Source organism: Pholcus phalangioides, unplaced genomic scaffold, assembly GCF_987345545.1.
Source record: "Pholcus phalangioides strain wild (caught in Gottingen) unplaced genomic scaffold, Ppha-v1.0 ptg000015l_1, whole genome shotgun sequence".
Taxonomy (NCBI): Eukaryota; Metazoa; Arthropoda; class Arachnida; order Araneae; family Pholcidae; genus Pholcus; species Pholcus phalangioides.
In genome coordinates, this window is record NW_028301608.1 from 26,631,230 (window position 1) to 26,657,190 (window position 25,961).

The following is a 25,961-nucleotide window of genomic DNA, read 5'->3' on the forward strand; positions in this document are numbered from 1 at the left end:
CCCAACGAGTTTTTTTCATCACAATTTTTTCTCAAGTGTAAGAGATGGCTTCCTGAAGATAAATATATATATTTAATCATTTTAAAAAATTGATAATTTACATGTTGAAAGATGATGTTTCTCAAAATGGGGTTGCAAGAATCCTCAGCTGTGCTAAAAGTACGGTGTGCTACCTTCGGATGAAATATCGGAGGACTGCTGATGTTGGAAATTTGCCTCCATATCGCCGTGTCATATCGAAACAGTTGAATGTAGGGTGGGTGAAGTACAACTTTGGCGTCTGCAGCCGTACCGTACGCAATCGTTTGCAAGAAAAGGGATTCAGGTGCTTCTAATCAACATCTAAACCTCATTCAACTTGGCAGTAGAAAAGGTCTCTTTTGCTATAGTGTAGAATTCACGTCCACTGGGATAAACTTCAATCGAATATGTAAGGAAAATATAGCCTACTTAAAAGCTCAAAATTAGATATCGCCAGAGGTTTTTGGGATTTCGGCACAATCACATGGTGATGAAAGTGTTCATGGTGATAGCGAAGGTATACGTACATGCATCTCTTTCATAAGATCACTCTTAAAGATGCCATGGCACAGTACTTAAGGTATTCCCCCAAGTGTTCGTCGTTGAAGAATCTTACAGGAAAAATTCGTGATGGGATTAAGAGTCGAAAAGCAGGAGTTTCATTTACATTTGAACTGTTAGTTTCTAGAGTTTATGAATCTCATAAATAATCGATTGTCATTAATGGAATTTCAAAGCTTGATGGAGAGAATCTTTTGCCCCAATTCACAAAACGTGCATAAGAGCACCGCAACCAGTTTACTTGCTTAATACCTTTCTGGGTTACTTCGCACTCTCTGGGTTGATACATAAGAATGTTAAGTAATTAAATATGTATTTAAACAACGAGATTTTGTAAAGTATAATTTTGTTTTGGCGCAGAATCATTGATTGTATTATGCTGATGAAGGGATCTGAATGTACGTCAAAGCGTGTTGATGATTCTAATTCCACAACAATCTTAATTTCGATTCACCCGTGAGAGGTATTAAACATGCTTTAAGGATGAAATGGTGAAAATTCATATATACTTATATACATACACACAAGGTGCATGGTGCATTGGTAGCAAGGCTTATGACATTTTACTGGTGAACCGTTGGTCCTAGAGGCATCTTTCCAACAAGAAAAAGTATCAAAATAACGTGTAATACTCAGATTTGTCATTAATGTTGCAAGAGGTTGTATAGTTATCAAAATAACCATAACTCTATAGCCAAACGAAGTTGGCTATAGAGTTGTGTGGGATACTACTAAACCATACATGTACCTTGTCCATATTCCTCTGTGGAACCTGTAACGAATTGGTACATGTTGGAATGTGCGTGTAGGTGTATTGAAACCTCACGTGAAGTTTGTTTCTGTGTAATGCTTGTTATGTGTAGTGCTGCCATCTGCCGCCAGTGTTTTCTAACTATGAGTGAATTGTAATGATTGAATAATTGTATCGTTGTAGGCCTGTTGCTCTCTGTGGCGAAACTTTTCAATGGGGAGATCGGCTCGCATTTGCGCCTCGAAGTTGGGAACCACAGGAAACCAACTTCAGCGGACCACCACTGCTGCGATGGTGGGGTTTGAACGCGGATCTTCCCGATGCGAGTCCATCACTACGCCCACTGGACTACCACAGCGGCTAGTTGGATGGGATATGAAGACACCATCTACCGGTGGTTGCCCCAGGCTTGATAGGTAACAAATTTGTTCCTAATGTTCTTGTCCAGATTCAAAACCGTGGACCTTGACTGTAACCTTTCGTAGTGGAATATCTTACCACTGCGCCACTCGGGCTTAGGAAAGAAACATACCCAAATTTTACTGCCTCAATCAGCTTGCGTTCGAAAATTCACATCGTGCATGCCCGAGTTTGATCGTAGAAGTTGCCCTATGACTGTTTTCTTTTTCATATAGTTAAAGATCCTTTCGGGGGTGGACTGGTCAGTTTTTTCCTTTTTGCACACCCTGAAGAACATAATTACCCGTATACTAGCTTGGTTATAAATTAGAAAAGTATTGAGAATATATATAATTATATATAATTGCAAATATACCCGTAATGATATTTTTCAAATTACAATTTCTTCGTTTTATTGTCGGTGATTTCTGTAAATATTACTATACTAATATTATCCTACGTTTTCTGCGAAATTATTTGCATGTTTATTTTCATTGATCGGATATGTTGAAATAAATACGTCGTCCCTTAAAATTCGTTATCATTGGGCTATATATTAATAATTCAACTCTAGCACCCATGAACTATGATGCTTTCAAATTTTTTTTGATTAAACAGAAAAATTGAAACATTTCATTGATTTTACGCTCATATAGTAATCCCCAAAGCATACTCAAATAATCACCTTATAACACAGTATTGTTATCGAATTTGGTGAAAACGTATTTCTTCGAGGAATTTCTCATGAATTTCTTTCACATTAAAGTTTCTTGACATAAATAAAAGATGGTTAACATCACAGACTTTTATCGCCTTCCTAGGTCCTTTACAGAGCTGATATATATATACCGGGAATGATATAAGAAATCTTAAATATATATATATATATCTCTTATTTCATCACTTAACATCTGAGAGAAACATTAATAACGGTTTAGTTTAAAATGAGTACGTTTACGTCATCATTTTATCATCGGTCCTAAAAAAAACATTCATTATCATTCTTTCCTCCCTGTTTGACAAGAACTTCTAAGGTTTTTTGCTCTGGCCAAAGATTAAAATGGATTACCTTGGACTCACTCGTTCAAAAAGGATTTTTATGTTCTGATTCGTCAAAAGGGGGAAATCCGATTGTGGAAGGTTTCGTGATCACAGTGACATCTTTGACATACTGTCACTGACGCCAGATGGGGATGAGAGGGAGCTATCAATCATCTCAGCTTCACCGAGTGAGCATGGTGTTGAGGGAGTTATAGGAGAATTTGTTTGCACTCACCTATTGTTGATATACAGTAAGCATCATCTCTTATTATATATATACTGTTTAGAGAAAACGAGTTGATTGTATCCAGGAGGATTATTTCAACTGATATTCAGAATTTTATAACCAAATTCATTTTCAATGGGTTTATTATAAAGATGACGTGTATTTCGATCGAAATCGTCTAGGCGATAAGTGGTTGTGGCACAACTCTAGGTATAAAAATAGAAGTTCAAGGCTGAGAGATTGTTCCAGTAGCACGGCTCCAATTTTTATTTCAGGAATCCTGTTAAAACAGAGTGCGATAATTCATTGGTTTTTTTAAATTCAAAAACAATCTTTTTTTCCCGAGATTAATTGTTTAACCCTCAGAGTGCTCCTTCTTCCTGGGTTGATCTGCATTTTTTTTAAGGAAATTTTCTACATGGAGTTCTTAAAATGACGTATAGATGGGGTATGCGTATATACTGACATATATAGGGCGTACGCGTATATATTGACGTATATACATGGCGTACGCGTATATATTGACGTATATACATGGCCTACGCCAAATATATATCGTAGATTTGTTGATTTTAATTTTTTTTTTTATTATTCCTGTATCTTTATACAGCTTTACTCGTACTGTGAGGGATGATTGTACATTCTTGAAAACTGCCTATGACGATAGACCGGAGTTGTGTTCGCTTTAAATGGATGAATGTTCATTGTTGAGTAGTAGTAGAGTGCCTGTCTGCACCCCCGTCCTTTCCCCAATCAATAATTTGTTGGTGATTTATGAGTTCAAACTTGGATTCTCTGTTATTGTCACACCTTTATTCGATTATAACATGCAACGAAACCTATACCAAACGGAACGCCAAGAACCTGAAATAATATTCCATTTTACACAGGTTTTCATTTCATAATGTTGCAAATACACACAAAAGCAAAAATCAACGAAAGGACTATTTTTTGATTCGTTCGAAGACAGGTTTCTGTCTCATTCAGTGTCCGTCGCTGATGGGTTTTTCTGTAGTGACACCTCGACTAACGATCGACTCGCCTTACGAAGTTTTCCGTTAACGCGAACAAATTATCTTCTTTAGCCGAGGTATCATTGTATTTGCAACGCATGAGTTCGAGTGCCATCTATCTTTCACAAAACACATCTGGAAAAAATGTTTTTTTTTTAAGCAAACGTTCTGAGAGCAGTTTTTCCTCCGACTGTTCCCACACCGTAGGGTTTAAATTCATTTCCTTGTTCTCTTTAGCTGCTCTGTCACGTACTAAAATACGAGTCAGTCTCATGGTCACTGAGAAATATTTCATCATTTACTTTGTCGTTGTTGATTTTACGAAACTATTCATCTACACAGTTTTTGGCTGACGAGATGACCTTTAAACGCCACGTTACGTCCACATAGGAATCGGTAATCTTCTGAGTTATATTCTGAAAATCACGCAAAAACGTGCATAGACACCAATTCGTTTCTCTTATCAAAAAACAAATTGGTAATTTAAATGGCCCATGCTTTTCAATAGTCCTATGAAGCTGAACTTAAACTAAGCTACCGAAGGAATGAAGAAACTCACTTACATGTGTTGTCAATTTTTGGGGGGAATCTGGTCGTAGGATACTGTAGGAAAAAATGAATAGAATGTGAAATATGGACTGTAGAAACATCGGTGCATCTTCAAAATAACGATCGGAATCTTCCTAAGTGCACTGTTGGAGCTGATGCCAGAAAGACTTTCATGGCATTTGCCTGTCTCCATATTCTGTAGAATAGCGGGCATTTTACGACTGTTGATAGTCTTACGTTCGCAAATCATCTACAGACCACGTGTGAAGACTCCCTGTTTTAGGTCATAACAAGGAATAACTGAAGCTTTTGAATCTAAAAAGTGGAATAATCAAATAAAACAGATAAAGCTGTGAATTGAACTATTTGAAAAACTCGTCTTGGAAGCAATTGAGCAAAATCACCTCGCAATCAAGGGATGAAAACATTATGCGACATATCATATTAGCAGATTACCGGTCGGCATCCACATTTACTATTAGCCCGTCTTCATCTTCAAGAAAGATAAGGAAAAATAACCTCACACAAGTAAATCTCACAGCCATTTTGTTCGCCAGGATTTGTCTATTTATAAGTCAAAGATTTTCAAGCGAGCTGATTCTGTACGGCTAGCCATGTATAATAAACGCGGAAAATATTATCAGTTTTACTGGCAATTATGCATAATAACCAAGTGCCGTTGGTATATTTGATAAATAGTTGAAATTTATCGCCTTAATCTCTGTACTTGTTCATAATACCCTAGTGTAATCGGTGAATTTGATAAATATGAAAAAAAATTCCAATTGATTATACATTAGAATGTACTCCTCTGTAGTATGTGTGAAGTCGGACCCCGATATAATGATAACACATGTTATGATCATACCCCTGAAATAACAATAACACATTTTACGATAACCATTAGCATAAACCATCAACCATAACGATAGCCATTACGTATAATCATGCAATGCGTGCATGGAGTATCATGTATTAGTACAATTTATCATGTTTACCAACGACACGACACTCGGATAGTATACATAATCGCCGGTAAAAGTAATTAATTGAAGGAAATTTATCGAATTTTTCCAACGACGCTTGGTTACTATGCATAATCGCCGGTAAATGTGGTAAATATAGGGAAATTCATCAAACGTAAAAAATGTTTGGTAGTTATGCATGATTACCAGATTTACCGTAACATATATATTCGACGCCCGGCATATATTCTCCATGTCCATTGAAAGCTGTGCGTTGGATAAATAAGGCACGACTCTCAATGGATGTAAGTACACTCCGCACTATACGCATACATTGGTAGAGGTTGGAAAATTGGTAGTTGGGAAAAGTGCGCCACCTTGTATGGTCCATCAGCAATTAATAGAGTAGTTTATAATTGTTGCTAGTTAACTATGAATATTCTCATTCCATATAAAAAATGGGTTCAAGTTTTTCAAAGTGTCTAGAAAACTTTATGAATAAATATGAATTTATAATATAAAAAATTATTTTCCTTCACTATTCGCACGTTATTTTTATTGGTTTCATTTTCTGTTTTACGTGAAATGATCTTTGTAATGGAGCTGAAAATAGGCTATAAACTAGATCAGCAGACATAAAATTCCTCGTTCAAGTATATTTATCGCCGGTTTGAAAGCTGAAATGTTTTGGAGTATTTTTTCCTCCTCCTCCGATAAACATGAACTAATTTTTTGTGGCCCCAAAGACACAAGAGATAGGCTAGTCAATCCTTATATTCCAGCTGTAACAAACATCAACCTACTAGCGCTAAAATGTTGCTTCTAGAAGGCAGATAATAGCCACTGTAAAGAACGCTCAGCCGTTTTTCCGTAACATTTACCTCGAGAGCGTTTCAGGGAAAGGGGGTTGTTGGAGTTCTCTCTAGACCTTATTTCTTTATGACTTCTACGTCTCGAAGAAAATGTTAGACCCCTTCTGCACGTAAAAATCATTTCACTCATCATCATTATTTATACTGACGTCTATACACTACATCTGATTCTTTCTGCTTCATCATCGGGTCTCTTAAGTTGAGAAGAAAATGTGAGCTCTCTTGGATACACAATAGTTCTCTCGTGGAAATTCTCTCCCATATATTTTCACAAAACTCCTCGGGTATAAACTACTTTTGTTTCCTGAAATAACACTTGAAACTCTTTTTGGTTTTCTTTTATCAAAACAAAACAAACCGTTTTCTCTCGAGAGAAGTTTCTATATTTTTTTATTATTTTTCCTTGAAATGCATGCCGGGACTTGCGAGTCTCATTAATGGACTTACATCGATGCCAATAAAATAACCGATGATGCAATATATATATGTTTTATATCGTAAATTGAACTGAGAATTGTTGGATTTGCATGACGACATTTAAAGACGTATAATATGGAATTAATTGGTTAACGAATATATAATTGTACCCATTGTATTTTTCTGCGTATAATTAACAGATGTGAATTTTACTACTTAGAAAATCTGTCATCGTTTATATACAAATTTTGTTCACTATCCATGAAATATCAAGAAATTTAAGGGTCACGTTATAAGGGAAAACGTCACTCGAATTTCACTCGAAAATTCACTCGAATCTAAATATGAATATTACAAAAATATACAGGGTGAATATTAGCGACTGCTCAATTATTACACGTGATTTCCTTGTAAAAACTTAATATTGGAAAGTGTTTTCTGTTTTTTGGTTTGACCAATACCTAAGAAGTTATAAGGCTTTAAAAATTGATTACGTTACTTCATAGTTCTCCCAAACTCACTAAACGTACTCCAAACATATAATTGGAATATATGAAGGTGTTTCTTCGTTTTTGAAGGTGGTAATAATCTATATTAGTTGTAAGATAAATCGAGAAAGCACAACCTGCCCCTCTCCATTTTTATTCCTCGTGCGTGCGTGCACTTTTCAAATTTTTACACGATAGTTGTATAGCAAAAATAAAAATTTTTTTGCTTCGATCAAAATTGTGTGCAAAACACTTTATTTGTTTCCTCTAAATGGATGAAGTTTCACTAACAATTTTCAGATGAGATTTTTTATCCAGTTCCAATTTAGAAGTCTCCGAATATTTACTTGTTTCATCCAAACCTCCGGCGCTGGGCATAAGAAAATTATCATAATTTTTTGTACTCTTTTGCTATTAATTCACTATAGAAGGGTACGTGAAAAATCGGGTGTGGGGGGGGGGGAACAAATTTCTCAGCTTAGAGGCCCTAAAATAAAAGCGTTCGTCAGTTACCCTATAGAATCGTAAGAGTGCCGCAGTGGAAAGATGCTCGTCTTCAACTATGGCGGTTGCGGTCGAGGTCCACGGGTTTGAAACCGCCTAAGAATATCAGAAACAATATCTTTACCTACCGAACCTACGGCGACCACTGATAGATGGCGCCTTCATTTCCCACCCAAATTCACTGGTTGGAAATTGCCGTATGGCGATATATGACCGGAGTTGGTGTGCGTTAAACTAGCACAGGTCCCTGACATAGACGGGGAGGCCATGGTTGCACTAAGGCTTTCGATTGGTGTTCTGCAACACCAATCATTCAATAAGCTTATTGAATGAAATCGACCACAGTAGATATTTGTCATGATGAAGTCTAAGCAATCCTGAAACCACCCCCTTATAAATACGCAGCCCAATGAAACTTCATCCAAAAAAAAAAAAACCAAGTATGAACGAATCATGTAGGCCAAAACGAACTCCAAAGTAGTGAAAATCTTTCATGCAAAAAAGTAAAATAAATTAACATTTCAGCACGATGAAAATCAATTTCAGTCACAAGGAAATGAGAAATCTTCATTGCAACATGTAGAATTCGGTATGAAGTCCGACTGGATGAATAATCAATAAAAAAATTCCAAAAATACTAATTATTTTGAATATGTCAACTCATGAAATGTTTAGTTTGATTTAAAATTTCTGATTCTATCTTGTTGTTATTATTTTACTGTTTCACCAGTCACCTTCGCCAAGCTACCATTTTTTACATTCTTCACTGAAGCTTTTTACGAGTAGAAGTTTCACTTAAATTTTAAAATAACTCAAAAAATATTACTCTGTATATTGATCAATGTAATCTGGCTAAAACGAGAGCGTAAAAAAACCGATCACGAAGTACTATGCACTGTATGCACCTTCCCTCAAAAAAATTGACTTCATGGTGAAGGAAAACAAAATATCACATTTTGGCAAAAAAAAATCTTGCTTTTGAGAAAACAGCTTTTCAAATAGATTTCATTTGCCTAACACTTTACAAATCTCGCGATAAATTTATCAATATAGCGGCTGAAATAATTTCGTAATAGCAAGGTTATAACATCGCTATTCACGAAGACAAAAAAGCACAAGTCCTGAAAGAAAACGGATCGAACTTGGTTCTATCTAACGGAATTGATTATTTCAGTTCATTTTCAAAAAGCCTGCAACCGTCTGCCACTGAAGAATTTTACTTTCGGTGGTTGTTTCACGCCATTTGACAGTTACAAAAATGACACGTCACAAAAATTCAAAGCGTTATAACTCGTTAAATTATTTTCCTGATCCTAAAACGGAAAACTATTTCCCATATTAATTTTCACATGGAATCACGTGTGTAATTATTAGGGGGTCGACAGTTATTACCTTGTATAATGGTATTATGCCATTTTATTTGCATTCATTTCAAATAGTAATCTAAAAATCGTGTCTTTTCAGCCAGTATAGGGTTGCCATCATTACCGAAAAGTTCAATAAACACAACTCCATCAAAACAAGCGAAAGTAACGCTCGAAAAGAAATGAAATTTTATGTTTATCTTAAAACTCAGGTAAAAGATGAGATTTTTTGAACGTAAAAGGGGAAATTTCGTTGTGATGATTGAACTTTTGACAAATTGATTATTGTGGAAAATATAAATATAGAAATTTTTTGCCCTCAATCAAAATTTTTATCCATTAGAAAAATTTGTTACCCCCCCCCCTCCCTATCAAAATGGGAGAGAAAACTGAATTAAAAGTAGCTCGGACAAATCAATGATTAAAGTTCTATAATTGTTTTTACTTTCATTTTTCTTCGAAATCGGACACCCTAAAATGTTTCAGACTTGATTATTTTAACATGTATAATCTCATCTCTCTGATAATAACACGGAAATCTTCTCAATTGCGATGTCATTTGATTTTAAATAAAATTTAAAATAATTTATGTAAAAAATCATTGGAGTAATTGCATTTCATATTTATTTTTAGCCACAAAATATATTTCATTCCCCAAATGCTCTTAATCATACATATAAATATAAAGTATTTCAAAAAAACAGCCTTCTTTTTTAGAATCGAATGCATTTTAATCCAGAGAAGCGAAACTAATTTCAAGAATCAGCATCCTTTGCTTTTTCGTATTTTTTATAATAGCTCTCATTACAAATCTTTTATAATCCAGAGAACCCCCAATTTGGAAATAAGTTTCAAATATGATATATTGTAAGTTATATACCAAAAAGTATATTTTTTGCCAGTCTTCATTTATAGGTATTAGAGGATAAATAAGATACCGAAATGGGTATTTGTTAGTTCTTTTTTAATCCACTGGGGATAAAAAGTACAAGAAATGAAATGAAATTAAAGTTTACTGATTCCCAAGACACTCAAATAGAACGAAAATAAGAAAAATCCAATTTTAAATTAAAGGAATTCCTAAAAGAATTCAAGAAGATTGAAAAGAAAATTAGAGCAAGACAATTAGAAATATACTTATTTATTTAGTTTGGTATTTAGTGAATTGCGTGTTTCTCTTTTTTGTGAATTCCTGGAAGAAACAAAATTCTCTATCCTCTTATTTCTTTTCTACTATTTAATTAATTTTTAATATCTTTTCTCAAATACAAACTCATTAATTATAATTCTATTTTTATAGAAATGATGACAAATACTAAAGATAAAATACGTTATTTTGTAGTATTTGCTTTTGATTTGTAAATTCAAATTCGCTTTGTTTTTCATATTTTTAATGTGAGTTGAATAGCCGATAAAAATTGAGAAAAAACGATAGAAAAACTTTGAATAATGCTATATTTAAAAAAAATGAAAAAAATGTATTTGAATAATCTCAAATCAGAAAAAAAATCATGTGTATTAAATTGATGGGAATTGTTGCTTTTTTTTTCAATAATAAATGCTCTTATTGTGATTTTTTTCGTTTTTATCGTCTTTAATTCTTTTCGTTCGTTTTGCTGTTTACTGTGATTGTAATAATAGATTTTAATTATTTTAGACAATGAAGTGTTGAATAGACACGTGCGTAGATTTTAATGTTTCCATTGTATTTAAAATAATAATTATCAGTTAAAACAAATTGTTAAAAAAATAAAAACTATTATAGAACGGAATGCTGTGCGCATGTTTTCTTTAGTTCAGAAATGATGCATATAGGGGTTTTTACTAATTAAATTTAACCGATTCTGATTTAACGGAATCTTTTACGGTTATTTATTTTTGGCTTACTTGAGGATATATGAATATCCTGCGGTTTCAGAAAAAAATTAATATCTGATGATTACAGACAATATAATATACAGACAAGTCCCGTTTTCCCGAATACCGTTATAGTGAAAATCCCGTTTTAACGAACACTTTTCTTATCTCCTAGATATGTTTGCTTAGGAATAATGCAAAAGCCTGGAATTTCTCTATAACAGAATTTTGTTATATCTCTGGTCTCTTGAAGTTTGTTATAACGGGATTCGACTGACGTAAAGATTCGTAAAAAGACTTCGTAAGATTGTAAGTAACATGATAGTTACATGATTTAGTTTTTATACATATTTATTCAATTCTTTTATTAGGGACAAAATAAATTAAGTACTAATCGAACGCCACGTACATATTTTATTTTTCTCCCGATTTAATGTAATTACTGTGGTTGTCTCATCATGTACAATGACACCTCATTACAACGATACTCGATACAACGCGATAAATCCTTCTGCATCAATATTATTTGTAGGAGATTTTGAAATCGCTACAACGGTATTTTTACATGTTCCACTCGAAATATCCCTTTATATTTTGACACCCCTCACACATTTTAGTTGTTAAGGGGGCCTTTAATGATATCGGTATTTGGTACCGCTCATATCTCTCTTTGGGACAGAGTGGGAGCCATGTTCTGGCTTGTGGTGGTATTTGCCACCACCCCATCACCGAAAGCGTTTGTGATCAAGTTTTCGATTTCCTACTTTTTAACCATAATATTAATCCAATAGGATGTGTTCTGTTGCATGAAAATGTAGCCGTTGTTCAGAGGTACCTGTTGTTCGAAGGTGACTGTTATGGGAAGTTTTACTTTTTTTATATAATTTGGTTTCAACCTTGTTTTCGTATTGACTTAACATTAAAAATGTCTTATATTTGGTCATACGAGAAACTGGCTGAGTGGATTCATCAAAAAAAGTGAAAATTATATCAAACATAGTGGCAGATTTCGACCAAGCAATACATGTATATAAGGAAGCCGGTGTATACTAGGGTATTAAAACACACATAAATCCTCTTGATTAGAAGGTATACGTAGAGTTTGATTGTTCCACTGCAATATCACATTCGCCAAGCTTCATGAAGCCATCAATAAAAAGCTGTACGCACATCTCACGTGTTGGAATTTTGTGGGACAAAAAAATGCTCGTAGTCATGTTGTGAAGATTTTCTAGGATGTCTTACCACGGATAATGTGATCCGTAATTGCAAGAAGTTTGATGTCGTGACCGCAAATCCTACCTAAAATATTCAATATTTAAGTTAAAGTGAAAGTAAAATACTTGATAAATGTATATTCGAGCTTTACTCAACCCACCCTAATAGGGCATGTAAGAATAATAATATTGATGATTTTATAGTACATATATATATATACACCTATTAATCGGAGAGTAGCAGAATTCTTCCCCACGAATCTTGATTGCTACGACGCAGTCAATCAAATCAGTGGAAATCTCGCATTTTTACTTACACAAGACAGAGAATGCCGCGTGCGTCAACTTTGTTTTACATGATATGCCTGGCATCAAAGAGACCGAAAGAAGTTCACAGTTGGAATTGCCACCTGTGATGGACCCATAACCATTCTTCACGATTTATTTTGTTTTAAATAATTCAGCTTACTTCTAATACTGGATTTCATAAAAGTGCTGTCCCCAGCAAATCAATAGTTTTACTCCATAGACAAAGACTGGAGATATGTTGCACGACAGAGATGATTTCCACACACACTCGATAATTACCTTTGAGCAATTAACATGTAGTCTTCAGCCTTCAGGTACTATATTTCCTCGACCGAAATTTAAGACATGTTTCGCCACCAATTTGAACTTTATACTCGCGACATGAATGCGCGCTTCAGTGCCTATGGCAACGTTTTCGTTAATAAATCGTATTGCTTTAATAAATCTGCCATATAACCAGTTGAACTTTCTTGTTCATCTTAGCGAATCGAACTTTTTGATTCAATTGACCCCAATACAGTCGAACTTGATTAATTCAGAGTTTTAAAGTCAGTGGGGAAGCAGTTCGAATCATCATCCAAAATTCGAATAATCCAATTAATCTATCCTGGATCCATAAATTGCAACTTAATAAACAACATTTGCATAGGATAATATTTCTCAATTATTGAAATCTTACCTTCAGTTACGAAACTGTTTCCCAAATTTTAATATATATTTTAAATACATATACAATTGATCTTAGCTGCTACATCATTCCACGGTTTTGGAATCGTTGTCTTTGTAGAATTTCTCGATAATGTTCAAACCCAGATTCTCAGAAAACGTAAATAATAATCCGCTACAAATTGTTTCTTAAATTTTCCTCATCGTTCCTCTGTTACGAAAGAAATATAATTTCGTTAACGTATTAAAATCCTTTCCGATACTTTTAATACTCTTTATGACGACAAACGATTCAGATTTTCAGTGATACAACATAATCGGTATCAAGTGGTGCATATCCTTTATGCACTCCAACTGAGCAATGTTACAATGGGCTGTAAGTCTAAAAGAAATTAAGGGGAGAAAACAGAATTTCAAGCTTTTATTTGCCTTTAAATATTTGTTGTTTAACAACTCTTGATCGAGAAAAACAATGTCTGGCTTCTTGTAGAGCTTTTATAAACGAAATAATATTTCAAAAAACCATGATTTATTTCCTCCAACTCCGAACTATCCAAAAAATTCGAAAATTTTAAATTAAACAAGAAACTTTCACATATTAAATTTGACAAACTCAAGAGCAGTAAAAGTTCGAATTAACCAAGTTGTATTGTATATTTTCATACCTCTTTTTTATCATGATTTATGGATATGGAAATACCAGTGAGAAAAATCGTGATGTGCGATATGTTCAAAAATATGAGACGTATTCATAAATACACTTTATTCAATTCTGTACGTGGAGATCCATAGACCTCTATACAAACTCCATTGATCATCGATTCGGCTTTTACAAATACACAAAAAACAAAGAAAAAAACAAGAAAGAAAAAAATGATCAGTTTATCAACACTTATCTCTTCATTGACAGTTCAGTAACAACAGTATATATATATATTTATTTATTTATATGTATATATAATATTATATTCATATTACAATACGTCAGTGTACAAAACGCTTTTTTTTCCTTTCTTTTTTTGGTCTAAGTACCTCATGCTAGACATATCGGTGTTTCCTCACCATTTCAAAAAAGGGAAGATTCTTCTTTTTCTGAAAAAGGATCGTGATCCAGAGTCCTTGCGATCATATCGTCCAATATGTCTTCTATCCACAATAGGAAAAGTTTTTGAAAAGGTTCTGGTCCAGCGTATTGTGTATTATTTAGAACAGGCTAATTGGTTAAGTCCTCTCCAGTTTGGTTTCCGCGCTGGAAGATCAGCGGAAAAGGCCATTGAGGCTCTTCTTCGTGTCATCAGAGACAAACACGCCCATGGTCTTCAAACAGCTGTCGTGTCGGTGGACATACGTGGTGCTTTCGACTCCCTACGCCACGAACTCATTATAAACCAGTTACGTCGAACGCCACTTCCGTCGTCTTTGGTAAGTATCGTGGAGAATATGTTGCGAGACCGTTACATAACAATGACTACTGATGGAGGTGTAGCAACAAAAGAGCAGCGTCAAGGATGCCCACAAGGATCCTGCAGTGGTCCTTTACTGTGGACGCTGGTGCTTGATACGCTGTTAAAACTTAACTGGGGTCCTCATGTCTACATACAAGCATTCGCAGATGATCTCATTTTTGTAATATCAGGGGACGACCACGACGACATAACTCTCACTGCGCAAAATGCATTCATGTCTCTGTCGAAATGGTTGAGTAATAATAAGCTGCAGATGGAAGTGGAGAAAACCACGTTTCTTTGGCTTCATCCCAAGAAACAGAAGCCGAGGATCGTTATCAATGGATTACGGATTTGGCCTTCCAAAGTAATTAAATATCTAGGGGTGTACATAGATGACAAGCTCAGTTTTATGACACATATCGCTAAGCAAGTAGACAAGGTACACGGTACCCTCCAACTCCTTCGTAGAGTAGCCGGACCAAAATGGGGGCTCCAGCAGAATTTTAGGAATATTTTATACAGATCAGTTGTGCAGCGTCAGCTTTCCTTTGGATGCGCCTCTTGGTTTCGGTATCCTACGCAAACACAAAGGAGAATTCTGGACATAGCCCAGCGCCCGTTCCTGTTGTATGTATCCGGGGCCTACTCCACCACTGCAAATGAAGTCTTATATGTCGCCACAGGGAATCCGCGGCTGAGCAGTTATATTGAATATGAAGCCCGCAAGACCAGCATTCTTCATTTGGATGAAGACGTTGTCATTAGTACTCAATCACTGCAAGCGCAGGCTTTTGAAAAGCAACACAAGCTATGGCTCATGCATCCCAGCGTGGACATTGACGCAAATCAGGTCGTGCTGTCTGGTGCTGAATGTATTAAGCTGGCTCCTGGAACAGTAAAGATCTATACAGACGGCTCGAAGTCTTCTGACGGTACAGGGTGCGCTTATGTAGTTATAAAAGAAGATGGATCCATCGAGGAACAATGGAGCAGGCGGCTCGCAAAAGAAAACAGTGTTTTTCAAGCTGAAATATATGCGATTCTGAATGCCGTTTCAAGGGCACACGCCTTATCGAAACCAGTGCTGATCCTCTCAGACAGCGCTTCGGGCCTGTTATCAATCAAAAACCCACGTTCTGTGCATCATAATGTACGGAAGATTCGCCGAATTTTATGCGCCAACACGAGAATCCGATTGGCCTGGGTTAAAGCCCACGCAGGCATCTTTGGCAACGAAATAGCCGACAAACTTGCCAAGGAGGCCACAAAACTTCCGTCTCAAGACGACCAACTTTGGCCAAGGAGTTTGGTCCATCGGGTGCTTAAAGAGGACGTGTTGCAGGGGTGGCAGACCAATTGGAATACATGTGCAGCAAAGGACGCATACAAGATACAACGACGAGTTCAGTGGCGTTTGAACGTATGGCCTAGAGAGAAAACAATCGCTATCACCGAGCATGGCCCTTTTCCGGTGTATCTTCTGCGTTTTAAACGTTCTAGTAACAGCGTATGCATCTGCGGTTCAAATGGTTCCCTATGGCACTATATAACCACGTGTCCCCAGACGAGAGACTTCCACTTTGGCCAACTGCCAGAGTCCAGAATGCTTGCTTGGAAAATGAGAATTCTAGACAGCCCTCTGAACTTTCAACGTTTGCAGAGGTTGATTCGATTCCTGGACCGCAACCTACATCTACTCCACAATAAGACACAAGCTGCGGGATCAAGGGGACGCAATTCGCGCTTTGAGGACCCGTCTTACGAGCCAACAAGAGAGGTAACACGGTTACCTATTAAAAAGTACAATTTACGGCCAAGAAGACATGCATCGGTTGTTTCACCGACATCTAATAATCGATACAATTTACGCCCAAGAAGACAAGTGTCAACTGTTTCATCCTTTTTCCGGCGGGTGTGAATGAAATGGAGATGCCGGACATATGGACGTCAATTTATATCTTATTACAGCTTGATTGCCGAGATTGTTATATTCTAGATTGGATAAACTCACTTCCAGATTCTATCACATACAAGACAAAAATTATCTTTGATTATTTATATAAGGACTATTACGATTACGGACTGATTATCTGTGGATGATGCTATATGATCACAATTTGTACGATTATTTATTCCAGATTATTTATTGTATATATGTATATCATTGTTATTTTCACATAAATTAATAAATTTCCGGATACACCCATCCCCCGGGAAAGCTTCGATATCTCTCTGAGATGGGAAGCGGGGTGTGTCCGGTCCTTCAATGTTCAATGTCTAAGTACCTCAACACAATTCCTGTATTATCAGTACAACATGTGCTTGGTGATTTATTTTGATCTGTGATTTGTCGTGCCTTTAATTAACGTATCATATTTATGTGTGTGTACTATAAAACATTTCGGTACATGAGAAATATTCACGTGATTTTTTTTCAATCTTCTCCAATCGTAATATTTGTAGTTTCTTGAATTAATTTCACACACACACACAAGTGTTGGAAATAAACCGTAATTGATGGAGAGCGATACCCTAATTATCACCTGTCACAATGTAAATACTTACATTGTGCAGTGATAACAGAGTGTCAACTGTTTATAATAAACGGACCAGAGATGCACAACTTCTTCAGTCCCCGGACCAAATATGTGTTTCCTTTTTTTCTTTTTTTGTGCCCTCACGGGCCAGAAACTTGTGTGTGTATGATCTGTATATTTCTCTCTCTACATATATATCCATCATAATTGGTTCTAGTTATATATAAGTATATTTATTTCATATGTTTGACAAACAATCTTTTCGTGAATTGTAATTTTACTCATTGTGACTTGTGCAGCACATCTCCATTGACGATTTTTCAGAACTTTTAAAGATATTTGGCAACTTTACTTTCTTTTGCCATTTTTTTTACTGTAATTGGTAATTCCATTAGCCTTTGATGATTTTGGGCTATAACTGGCAAATTTAATTGCTTCGGAATTATTTTTTGGTATTAACGTTACTTGCATTCGGCAAATTTTTAACTGCAAATTTACTTGCCTTTGACAATTTTTTGGCTGTGATTGGCAACTTTACTTACACTAAAAATTATATTTTTAAATAACTAAAATAAAGCCTAATTCCCCGTATTTTTATGACATAAATATGGTTACTACATATTTATTGTTCTGTTTGTATTGATTCTTTTCTACCGTTTCTTTCGCCAATCGGATAGAACTTCTTGACGTGCCGCATTTGACCCGCGGGCCTGAGGTTGCGTACCTCTGGTTTTTCAGGGTTTATGAAACAGAGGAATACGTAAAAAACACCGTTTGAAATTCCCGGATTCAGTTTTATTTTGTATACAAATTCTCCTTGCAAAAAAGTATACTTGATTTATTGCTTCTATAGTTATTTTGATTTTTTTTTTATATATATAATTTATGTAAAGTATATTTATGGTGGTTTGTTATCTTTCGGTCATGGATTGCACTTATATACCCTGCTTGAAAATTTCTTTGGTTCGACGAATTTGAAATGCATGGAATGTTTCGTCAATGAAGAAGGGAAGTTTCATCATGTTGTACCTCAGTTTGATAGTATCTCATTAACTAAATACTAATTGACATTTTTTATGCATAGAATCCATGGTGTTAAAAAAAGTGGTGCACACAAACCTGTACATTGACGCACGCATTGGAAATACACAGTAATTAAAAAAACAACAACAAAAAACAGAGTCCCTGCAGCACATTATGTACTTTTCTTACGTATTCGAATCCACATGTCGGACACCAAGTTAATGCCGCGATTAAATTATTTTTTCCATTAAATGCCATTGATATAAATTCAGGCTTCTCTTTGTTCATCAAGTTTTTTTCCTTTCTTTCTTAAATCTTCACCAATGTTATCAGATCACAATTCCATTTGATAGTAGATATATATCTCACTAGAGGTCTCTTCGGAGGTTCGATAACAATTCTTCACGTATTTTTTCTTCGGTTCTTTTTGAATTCAGTAAATTTTATTATTATTATTTTAATAATAACGATTCTTTATATCATTTATCTCGTATCTTGGTTTGCATCGTGTGGTCCAAATGGACGGTGGCCAACATTACACCTGCAAATATACAAAGTTTGCAATTATATTTATGTTTTAAGATAGAAATTCATAATTTTTTCCCCGCGTAGAAATCGTGATGTTATCAAAAGTTTATTTTTCCAGATTACCATCATGAGTGAAATTTTAGCCCACGATATCTTCAAAACTATTCCATTAGACAGCAGTGTAATGTGCAGGGAGTTGACATCCCAGCTAATCTCCCTTCAAGTGGTGTAAGGGAGAAAGACTCTGCTATATATACCTTCAAGCGTTATTTTTCAAACATTTTTACGGTAGTGTATTAATTTATCAAACTTCATTTTCGGTATCTGTATACTATATGAGGCATCAGGTGATATTTAAATCATCTTTCTGTTCCACCATAGCTATGAAATATGGATGAAAGGGCACTGGCTAAAACGTTCCTAGGTGTAACATTGGGTCTTGTGCATGAGACATGTAATGTTATGCCTTGAAACAGGGTGAAATTAAAAGACAAAAAACACATATATTAATGGAAGAATGATATAATAAGTATTTTTACTGTAAATCATATATTGAAATAAAATATATCAAAATAATTGCACAGATATTATTATTAATATACAAGGTGTTCTGTTAATGGACCGACAAACTGAGAAGGTTGTTAGTAGGCATCAAGAGGAACAACAATCGTGTCGCAAACCACGTTGAAAGGGTGAAAATCGCGAAAAGCGCATGCAGGTTTCGACGTCACGCTGGAACGACAAACAGTACAATAATAACTACAAAAAGATTTATTTGATTTATTACTACAAGAGTTGTTGTAAGTGGCGGCCGCTGACGTCACCGCACAGTCTACAACGACGTAAAAACGATTCCCGGACGCCTAACGTAGTAGCCGATCGATGGTGCGGGCAACGCCTCATCGGATATTGCTGTTGGTACTAATCCGCGCTGTGCTAAGCGCCCATTGCCATCTTCTGAACCGTAAATCAGATGCATATCACAGTATTCTTCGTTCGTGTAGTCAGCCATCACGATAATCATTGAAACAGACAACTGAATGCTACACGTGCTTACTATCGCAATAGCGCTAATTTACATCGTCCGCAGCGCGAGATCATACCACAGCGCATGCGTTTCAGGACGCTGCTTACGTCAGATATTGTGAGCGAACCCACGAACGCATTCAGCAATCAACTGATATCCACCTTTCGTCTCCTCTGGACTGAGAGCCTGCATGCGCTTTTCGTGATTTCCACCCTCTCAACGTGGTTTGCGACACCATGTTGCATTACAATTTTTGTTGCTCTTTATGCCTATTAACAATCCTCTGAGTTTGTCGGTTCATTAACAGAACGCCCTATATATGAAATAAGTTAAATTCATTTGAAAGTTGCGAGATGTTCAACAAAATGAAGTTGTGGGGGTGAAATTTCACCCATTTGGGGTGGGGTAGAAAAGTCTACAAAAAGCGTGATAATACTCCGAGGTAAAATTTTTATGAAGGCCTAACGGCTTGGTTTTTATCGTTAGTTTATTATTTATTACATCAAGTATCGTTACAGTGAGATTTCACTATGTAATGAATCGGGATTTGGGTTCCATTTAAGCCATAAAACTTTATTTCCTCCCCTTCAAGCATACCTATCGTTTATAGACGAGAGTATGGTTTTTGTCAAGGTATACTTTTCCCAATTACACAGTTTAGAATTTTGTGAGATCTAACTCTTTATTATCCTTCTCTCTTTCCTCGATGGCAACCCCAGTACCGTTTTACAGCGAATTCAAGAAAAGAATTGCAGTTTGATAAGGTGAAAAAAAAATCCGTGTAACTTGATATTGTTCCCTTGAGGAGTTTTCTGCGAAACGAGAAAATTTCCGACTACAGTCATTTTGGGAAAATCCGGGTGAATCCGGAAACCCACTCGTTTCCGGATCATTCGTTTTTTTCCCGTATCCATTTAATAACTGCAGGATTTTAAATCCTATGTATTTCGATGGATAATAAATCGTCAGTTAAATGTCAATAAATTATTATAGCATCATAACTGATATTTCATTACGATATAAAACTTCTTAAATTGCAAAATGATTTATTTGTATTTCATTTGTGACTGTTACTTCTTTTTTCTAATCGCATACAGCACAATCACATACATATGCAATCCAAACTTACAGAAAGCGTTTTCATAGCAAGATTTAACTCTTTTCTAAATACCAATCAAATTATAAGACCAGAACAACATGATTTTAGAAATAATCATTCATGTGTTACTCAACTATTAAGAGTACTAGAATTTATTACCACAACATTTAATAATAAAGAATATATTAGTGCAATTTTCCTCGATATTTCTAAAGCTTTCGATAAAACTGATCATAAAACCTTAATTTTTAAAATGTTAGAAATGAATATTCCCTATAATTTCATAATTTTTTTTGACAATTACCTTGCTGGAAGAACTTTTGGGGTAAAAATTCAAAATAATGTTTCAAGTAATGTTCAAAGTTCAAAACATATTACTGCTTCAGTCCCTCAGAGATCTTGTCTTGGCCCAATTTTATTTTCATTATTTTTCAATGATTTTCCCACTCCAGAAAATGACATTCTTAGTTTATATGCTGATGATGCTGCTATTCTCACTAGTCATAGGGACAAATTTCATGCTGTAGATAATTTGCAAGAAACATTAGACGAAATTGAGGATTGGTGCTTAGATTCAGGAATTCGATTACATTTTCAAAAATGTAATTTCACATGGTTTTCGAAAAGAACAGAAATTCCTAGAAGATTTTTGTATTTCGGAACAGAAGTCTTAAAACCGAAATATAATATTAAATATCTGGGAATTATTCTAGACAAATGTCTCAATTTCAATGAACACACTAATTATATCATTGCCAAAGCCAACAGAATATTGGGAATGTTGAATAGGATTACATTTCCACAGGCTAAGTTGTCATTGAAAAGTAAAATCATTCTCTTTAAAACAATTGTAAGACCTACACTAACTTATGCCTCCCCAGCTTGGACTTTTTCAACAAAAGGAAATACGGACAAATTACAAATTTTTCAAAACAAAACTCTCAGACGTTTTGTACATGCTCCTTACTTTATTAGGAATTCTAATATTAGAAAAGATTTAAAAATTCCAATTATATTGGATCATATCAAAGAACTTGCTCAATAGCAATTTGATACTTCGGAAAATTCAGAATTCGAACATTTGCGAGAAATTGTTAATTACGACTCAGCAATTCGAACTACTCATAGAAGACCCAAACACATTCTACATATTAACTGGCCACCCCTTTCATAAAAACCTTTTGGAAATTTTCTGTCATTTTGTAAATACTCTTTAGTTATTTTAATATATAATCACATTTAATTGCATTAGTCACATATTTTTTATTTAATCGCATTTAGCCATATCTTACATATTTAATCGCATTATTTTTAATTAATCGCATTCCCCTTAATTATTTAAAAAATATTAAATAAAATAAAAATAATAATAAAAAAATAAATAAATAAAAAATCCACCCAGAACGACGAGAACTTTCTTGAGCAGTGAACTAGTAAATTTTTATATGAAAAGACTGATTAAAATAATGATGGTGCTTCTCTTGTACTTCTTGTTCATATTTAAATGACTAATAAAGGATTGGCATTTTTAACAAAGGCGTTTGATGGTTTGATCTGAAAAATACCTTTTAATTGACCCAATTGGAGTTGTTTTCTTTTTACATACATTACACATACATACATTACACAACATACAAACAACGAACTATCTTCTTCTTTCTTCATAGGGCCCAAAGGGCCACTTCTTAAGCCGCGAGATGGCTCAGCCAGGAACCGGCAAAAATTTACATTCTGGTCTGGTCTGGTCTGGTACAGAAAAATAAGCCGTATCACGAAAATGAAGCACATACTAGGTAGCTCTTAGTGACCTCCTCTAGAGTTTAATAAAATAAACTCTATTGCACTCTATTGTTAATAAAACAAGAAATCACGTTCTTCTAGTTTTCATTTATTGTAGATTGTTTTTCTTCATAAATTAAAAAAAGGCTAGTTAGATTAGTAGTGGCGTACCCACTGCAGGATCAATTGGATATACATCCGATTAAACATTAAAAAAAAAAAGTAAATGATTCTAAATTTTATCTGCTTGTAAGATAGACCGGTGGTCACCAACCTGTGGTATGAGTAGTCCTTTGGGTATGTAGCAGCCTCTCCAACGGTTATTTCTAGATATATCTAGGCTCCCTAAGCATTTATGGAAGGAAGCAACCCCATGCATTGCGGCAACTATGCACTCCTCCTACACATCTCCATAGGCAAGCAAACCTCCTACGCATTTTTAATAATACGCAAAACTTTACGCATACCTAAGGAAATATTCATGTCTATATCTAGGGGTAAGCAAGCCCTTTACGCGTTTCTATGGATGAGAAATCAAATACGCAGTTCCAAAGGTAAGCAAGGCTTCGCAGTTCGAAGTGCAAGGAACTTTGCGCAATGCAAGGGGCGCACATGATTTCTACTTATCTCTATGGATATGCGCGTCGCCTAAACATTTCTGTAAGTCCGCCCGACAATTTGTAGTGTATACGCATATCTAGACGTAAGTAAGCCTCCTACTTATTTCAAAAGACGCGTAAGAGCCGTATTCACCGACATGGTTTAAACCTGTAGTTACAATTTTTGGATAAGATATCAACATAGATTGGTTAAAACCCTGAATTAAACCAATCCGTGTCGATCTCTTATCAAAAAATTGTGACTATAGCTTAAATCATGTCGGTGAATACGGCCCTAAGCCTCCTACTTATTTCAAAAGACGCGTAAGCCTCCTACTTATTTCAAAATACGCGTAAGCCTCCTACTTATTTCAAAATACGCGTAAGCCTGCTACGTACTCTTAGAAATACTCAAGAATTCTGCACATTTCAAAAGAACAGTGTTTTTATGTTTAGAATTGATTGATTGATTTCCTTTTGGGTCTGGACCAGATCATTTTTTCTAATAATAAGTTAGCCTAGATACTTGAAAATAAATTGTATTATTGACAGCATTTGCGTGTGCATACCAATGGAATATGATCGAAATTAAAGTATAAAATTCAATTTCAATATAATCGTATCTGATCAACTCACTTCTAGCTCCTACATTTAGTTGAAGTCAACGAGCTATCATCCAGCGTTGTTACCATGATCCACTTGACGTATATCTCGAACTCTGTACATGTCTGTCAGGGTGAAAAAAAATCAGTGCAATATAAATAATTACTCTTTTCTGTCATAAACCGTTGAGTCATATCTAAATATTTCTTTGGGTTTTCAGAACGAGACAATCATTCGACTATATGAGTTCTAAAAACAAACGAGAATAGGAACTGCTTATCATGGCAAAAAAACCGCTAAATTTCAACACACAAATGAACCTCGTATTTATATTCTGGAATAAGAGTAATCGAATCACGCAAGCAAAAAAATATATATTTAAAGGGATTCATATTGTTTCTATTGATCGAGCAGTTAATGATATCAGCTGAATAAATAACAGAATATATAAATCATATTATTATTTTTTCTTCAATTAAAAATTTGTTCGCTACCTAATTAACAAATCAAACATATTTTTGCCGGCACGTGTACAATTTCCAAGCTCGTCTAGAATATACCTAAATTGTGTATGTGTGTATGTGCGCGCGTGAGAGAGAGATAGAGATAGATTTATTATATTATTCACAGAGATAAATTTCATTTATTGTTTCGATAATTTTAATTGGATTTAATTGAAATACTTAACATTTTTCTTGTGTTTCGAAATTCTCCTATTTCATTAATAACTTGTATAATGTTTTGATGGATCCTTTTTTATGTGAAACATTATGGGAGTATTGCATATTGACTTCATTCTCTATTATTGTTTTTGTTTTTTGGAAGTTATTGGTTGAATATAACTAGAGAGAGAGATACGGAGTTTCGAATTTGTTTAGCAGAGATTGTATGTTTCTGCAATTATTATTTTTCATTTCATTTGCAATTGGATAAATTGTTTTAAAGTCATTTTTGAAAATATATTTCAGGAGTTGTGACAGCCCCTAAATCTCCTATCAAGCATCATTGTTTATTTTTGTACAGTTCCATGTCGCCATGAAACTTGTCATATATGTCATATCTCTTTTGGTGAAATAGTGTTTGTTTTACGGTGTGTCGTTTGGTTTTTGTGTTGTCTTGCCGAAAAAAAAACAATTATATGAAATTTTAAACCAAATTTTCGGGTCATGGAATAAATTGAATTAGAGTACATACAGTCATATCAGGGAATACACGGAATACGGGGGGGGGGATGCATGGGGACCACCCCCTCCCCAACGGCAATGGCGGAGCCGATTGATCTAAAGATGGCGTCACTCTCTATTTTCTCTCTTTGCTAAATGCATCTTCGCATCAGCCAGCTGTTAAAACCTTCCTTTGATCAAATGTTTAACCAGAAGAAAAGCTAAACCCATATCTAGAACGGAATATCTCGCAGATAGTTTGGGTAAGAAAAGTGTAACTTACGTACGTTTCAAACGTACTTGTTAGACAGTTCTTCAAACTATAATTGCCTTTTTTGAAAAAAAAAAAACAGCGATTAACATTATTTGCAATGTATAGCGCTGTGGTGATTTTATCATTCACCAGATGCTATCTTTAGGACGCAGATTTCTCTGATTTGTAGAATGAGGTATTAAAAAACATCGAACACAAAATTCAATCACTTCTCGTAGTCGAATAATTGCTTCTTTTCCGAGTAAGTTTACTTTTCCTTTGTACATATGTAATTGCCTCTCCAAGCATCGTGATGGATTCGTATCGTGAGGACCCATGTTCGAACCCCACTGACAGCATAATGATGGTCAACTGAAGATGGTTTCCCAATTCCCACGGGAAAAAAATCTTCCCACAGAGAACAATCTCAGGACTAGAATATACAAAATTCACACATTAAAATTCAATAGGAAAATTAAAATGCTGAATTCATGCTTTTGAATTCGAAAGACAGATGGTGGCACGTGCAGAACACATTACAGGCATTCCTCAGAACATCTCGACCAGCACCAGTTCTTCCATATGCCGTTACGGGGGGGTGGTAGAGGCGACCGCCTATCCAGTTACCCCAAAAACTTAAAAAATTATATTATTACCATAGGCGAGAGAGTGGAGGGAGGAA

General features: G+C 35.2%; 1 protein-coding gene across 1 annotated transcript in view; it reads right to left on the reverse strand.

Annotated features, from left to right (window-relative positions):
- Positions 1 to 18,261: 18,261 nt before the first annotated feature.
- LOC149075751 (hemicentin-2-like) overlaps positions 18,262 to 25,961 on the reverse strand; it is a 149,490-nt gene continuing 141,790 nt past the window's right edge. Inside the window, exons 14-15 of the mRNA XM_089243258.1 lie at positions 23,897 to 23,988; positions 18,262 to 18,769 (exon numbers count right to left, since the gene is read on the reverse strand). Of these exons, the coding sequence (XP_089099384.1) occupies positions 23,933 to 23,988 (56 nt within the window). The 3' untranslated portion in view covers positions 18,262 to 18,769; positions 23,897 to 23,932. The remainder of the gene's footprint in view (positions 18,770 to 23,896; positions 23,989 to 25,961) is intronic.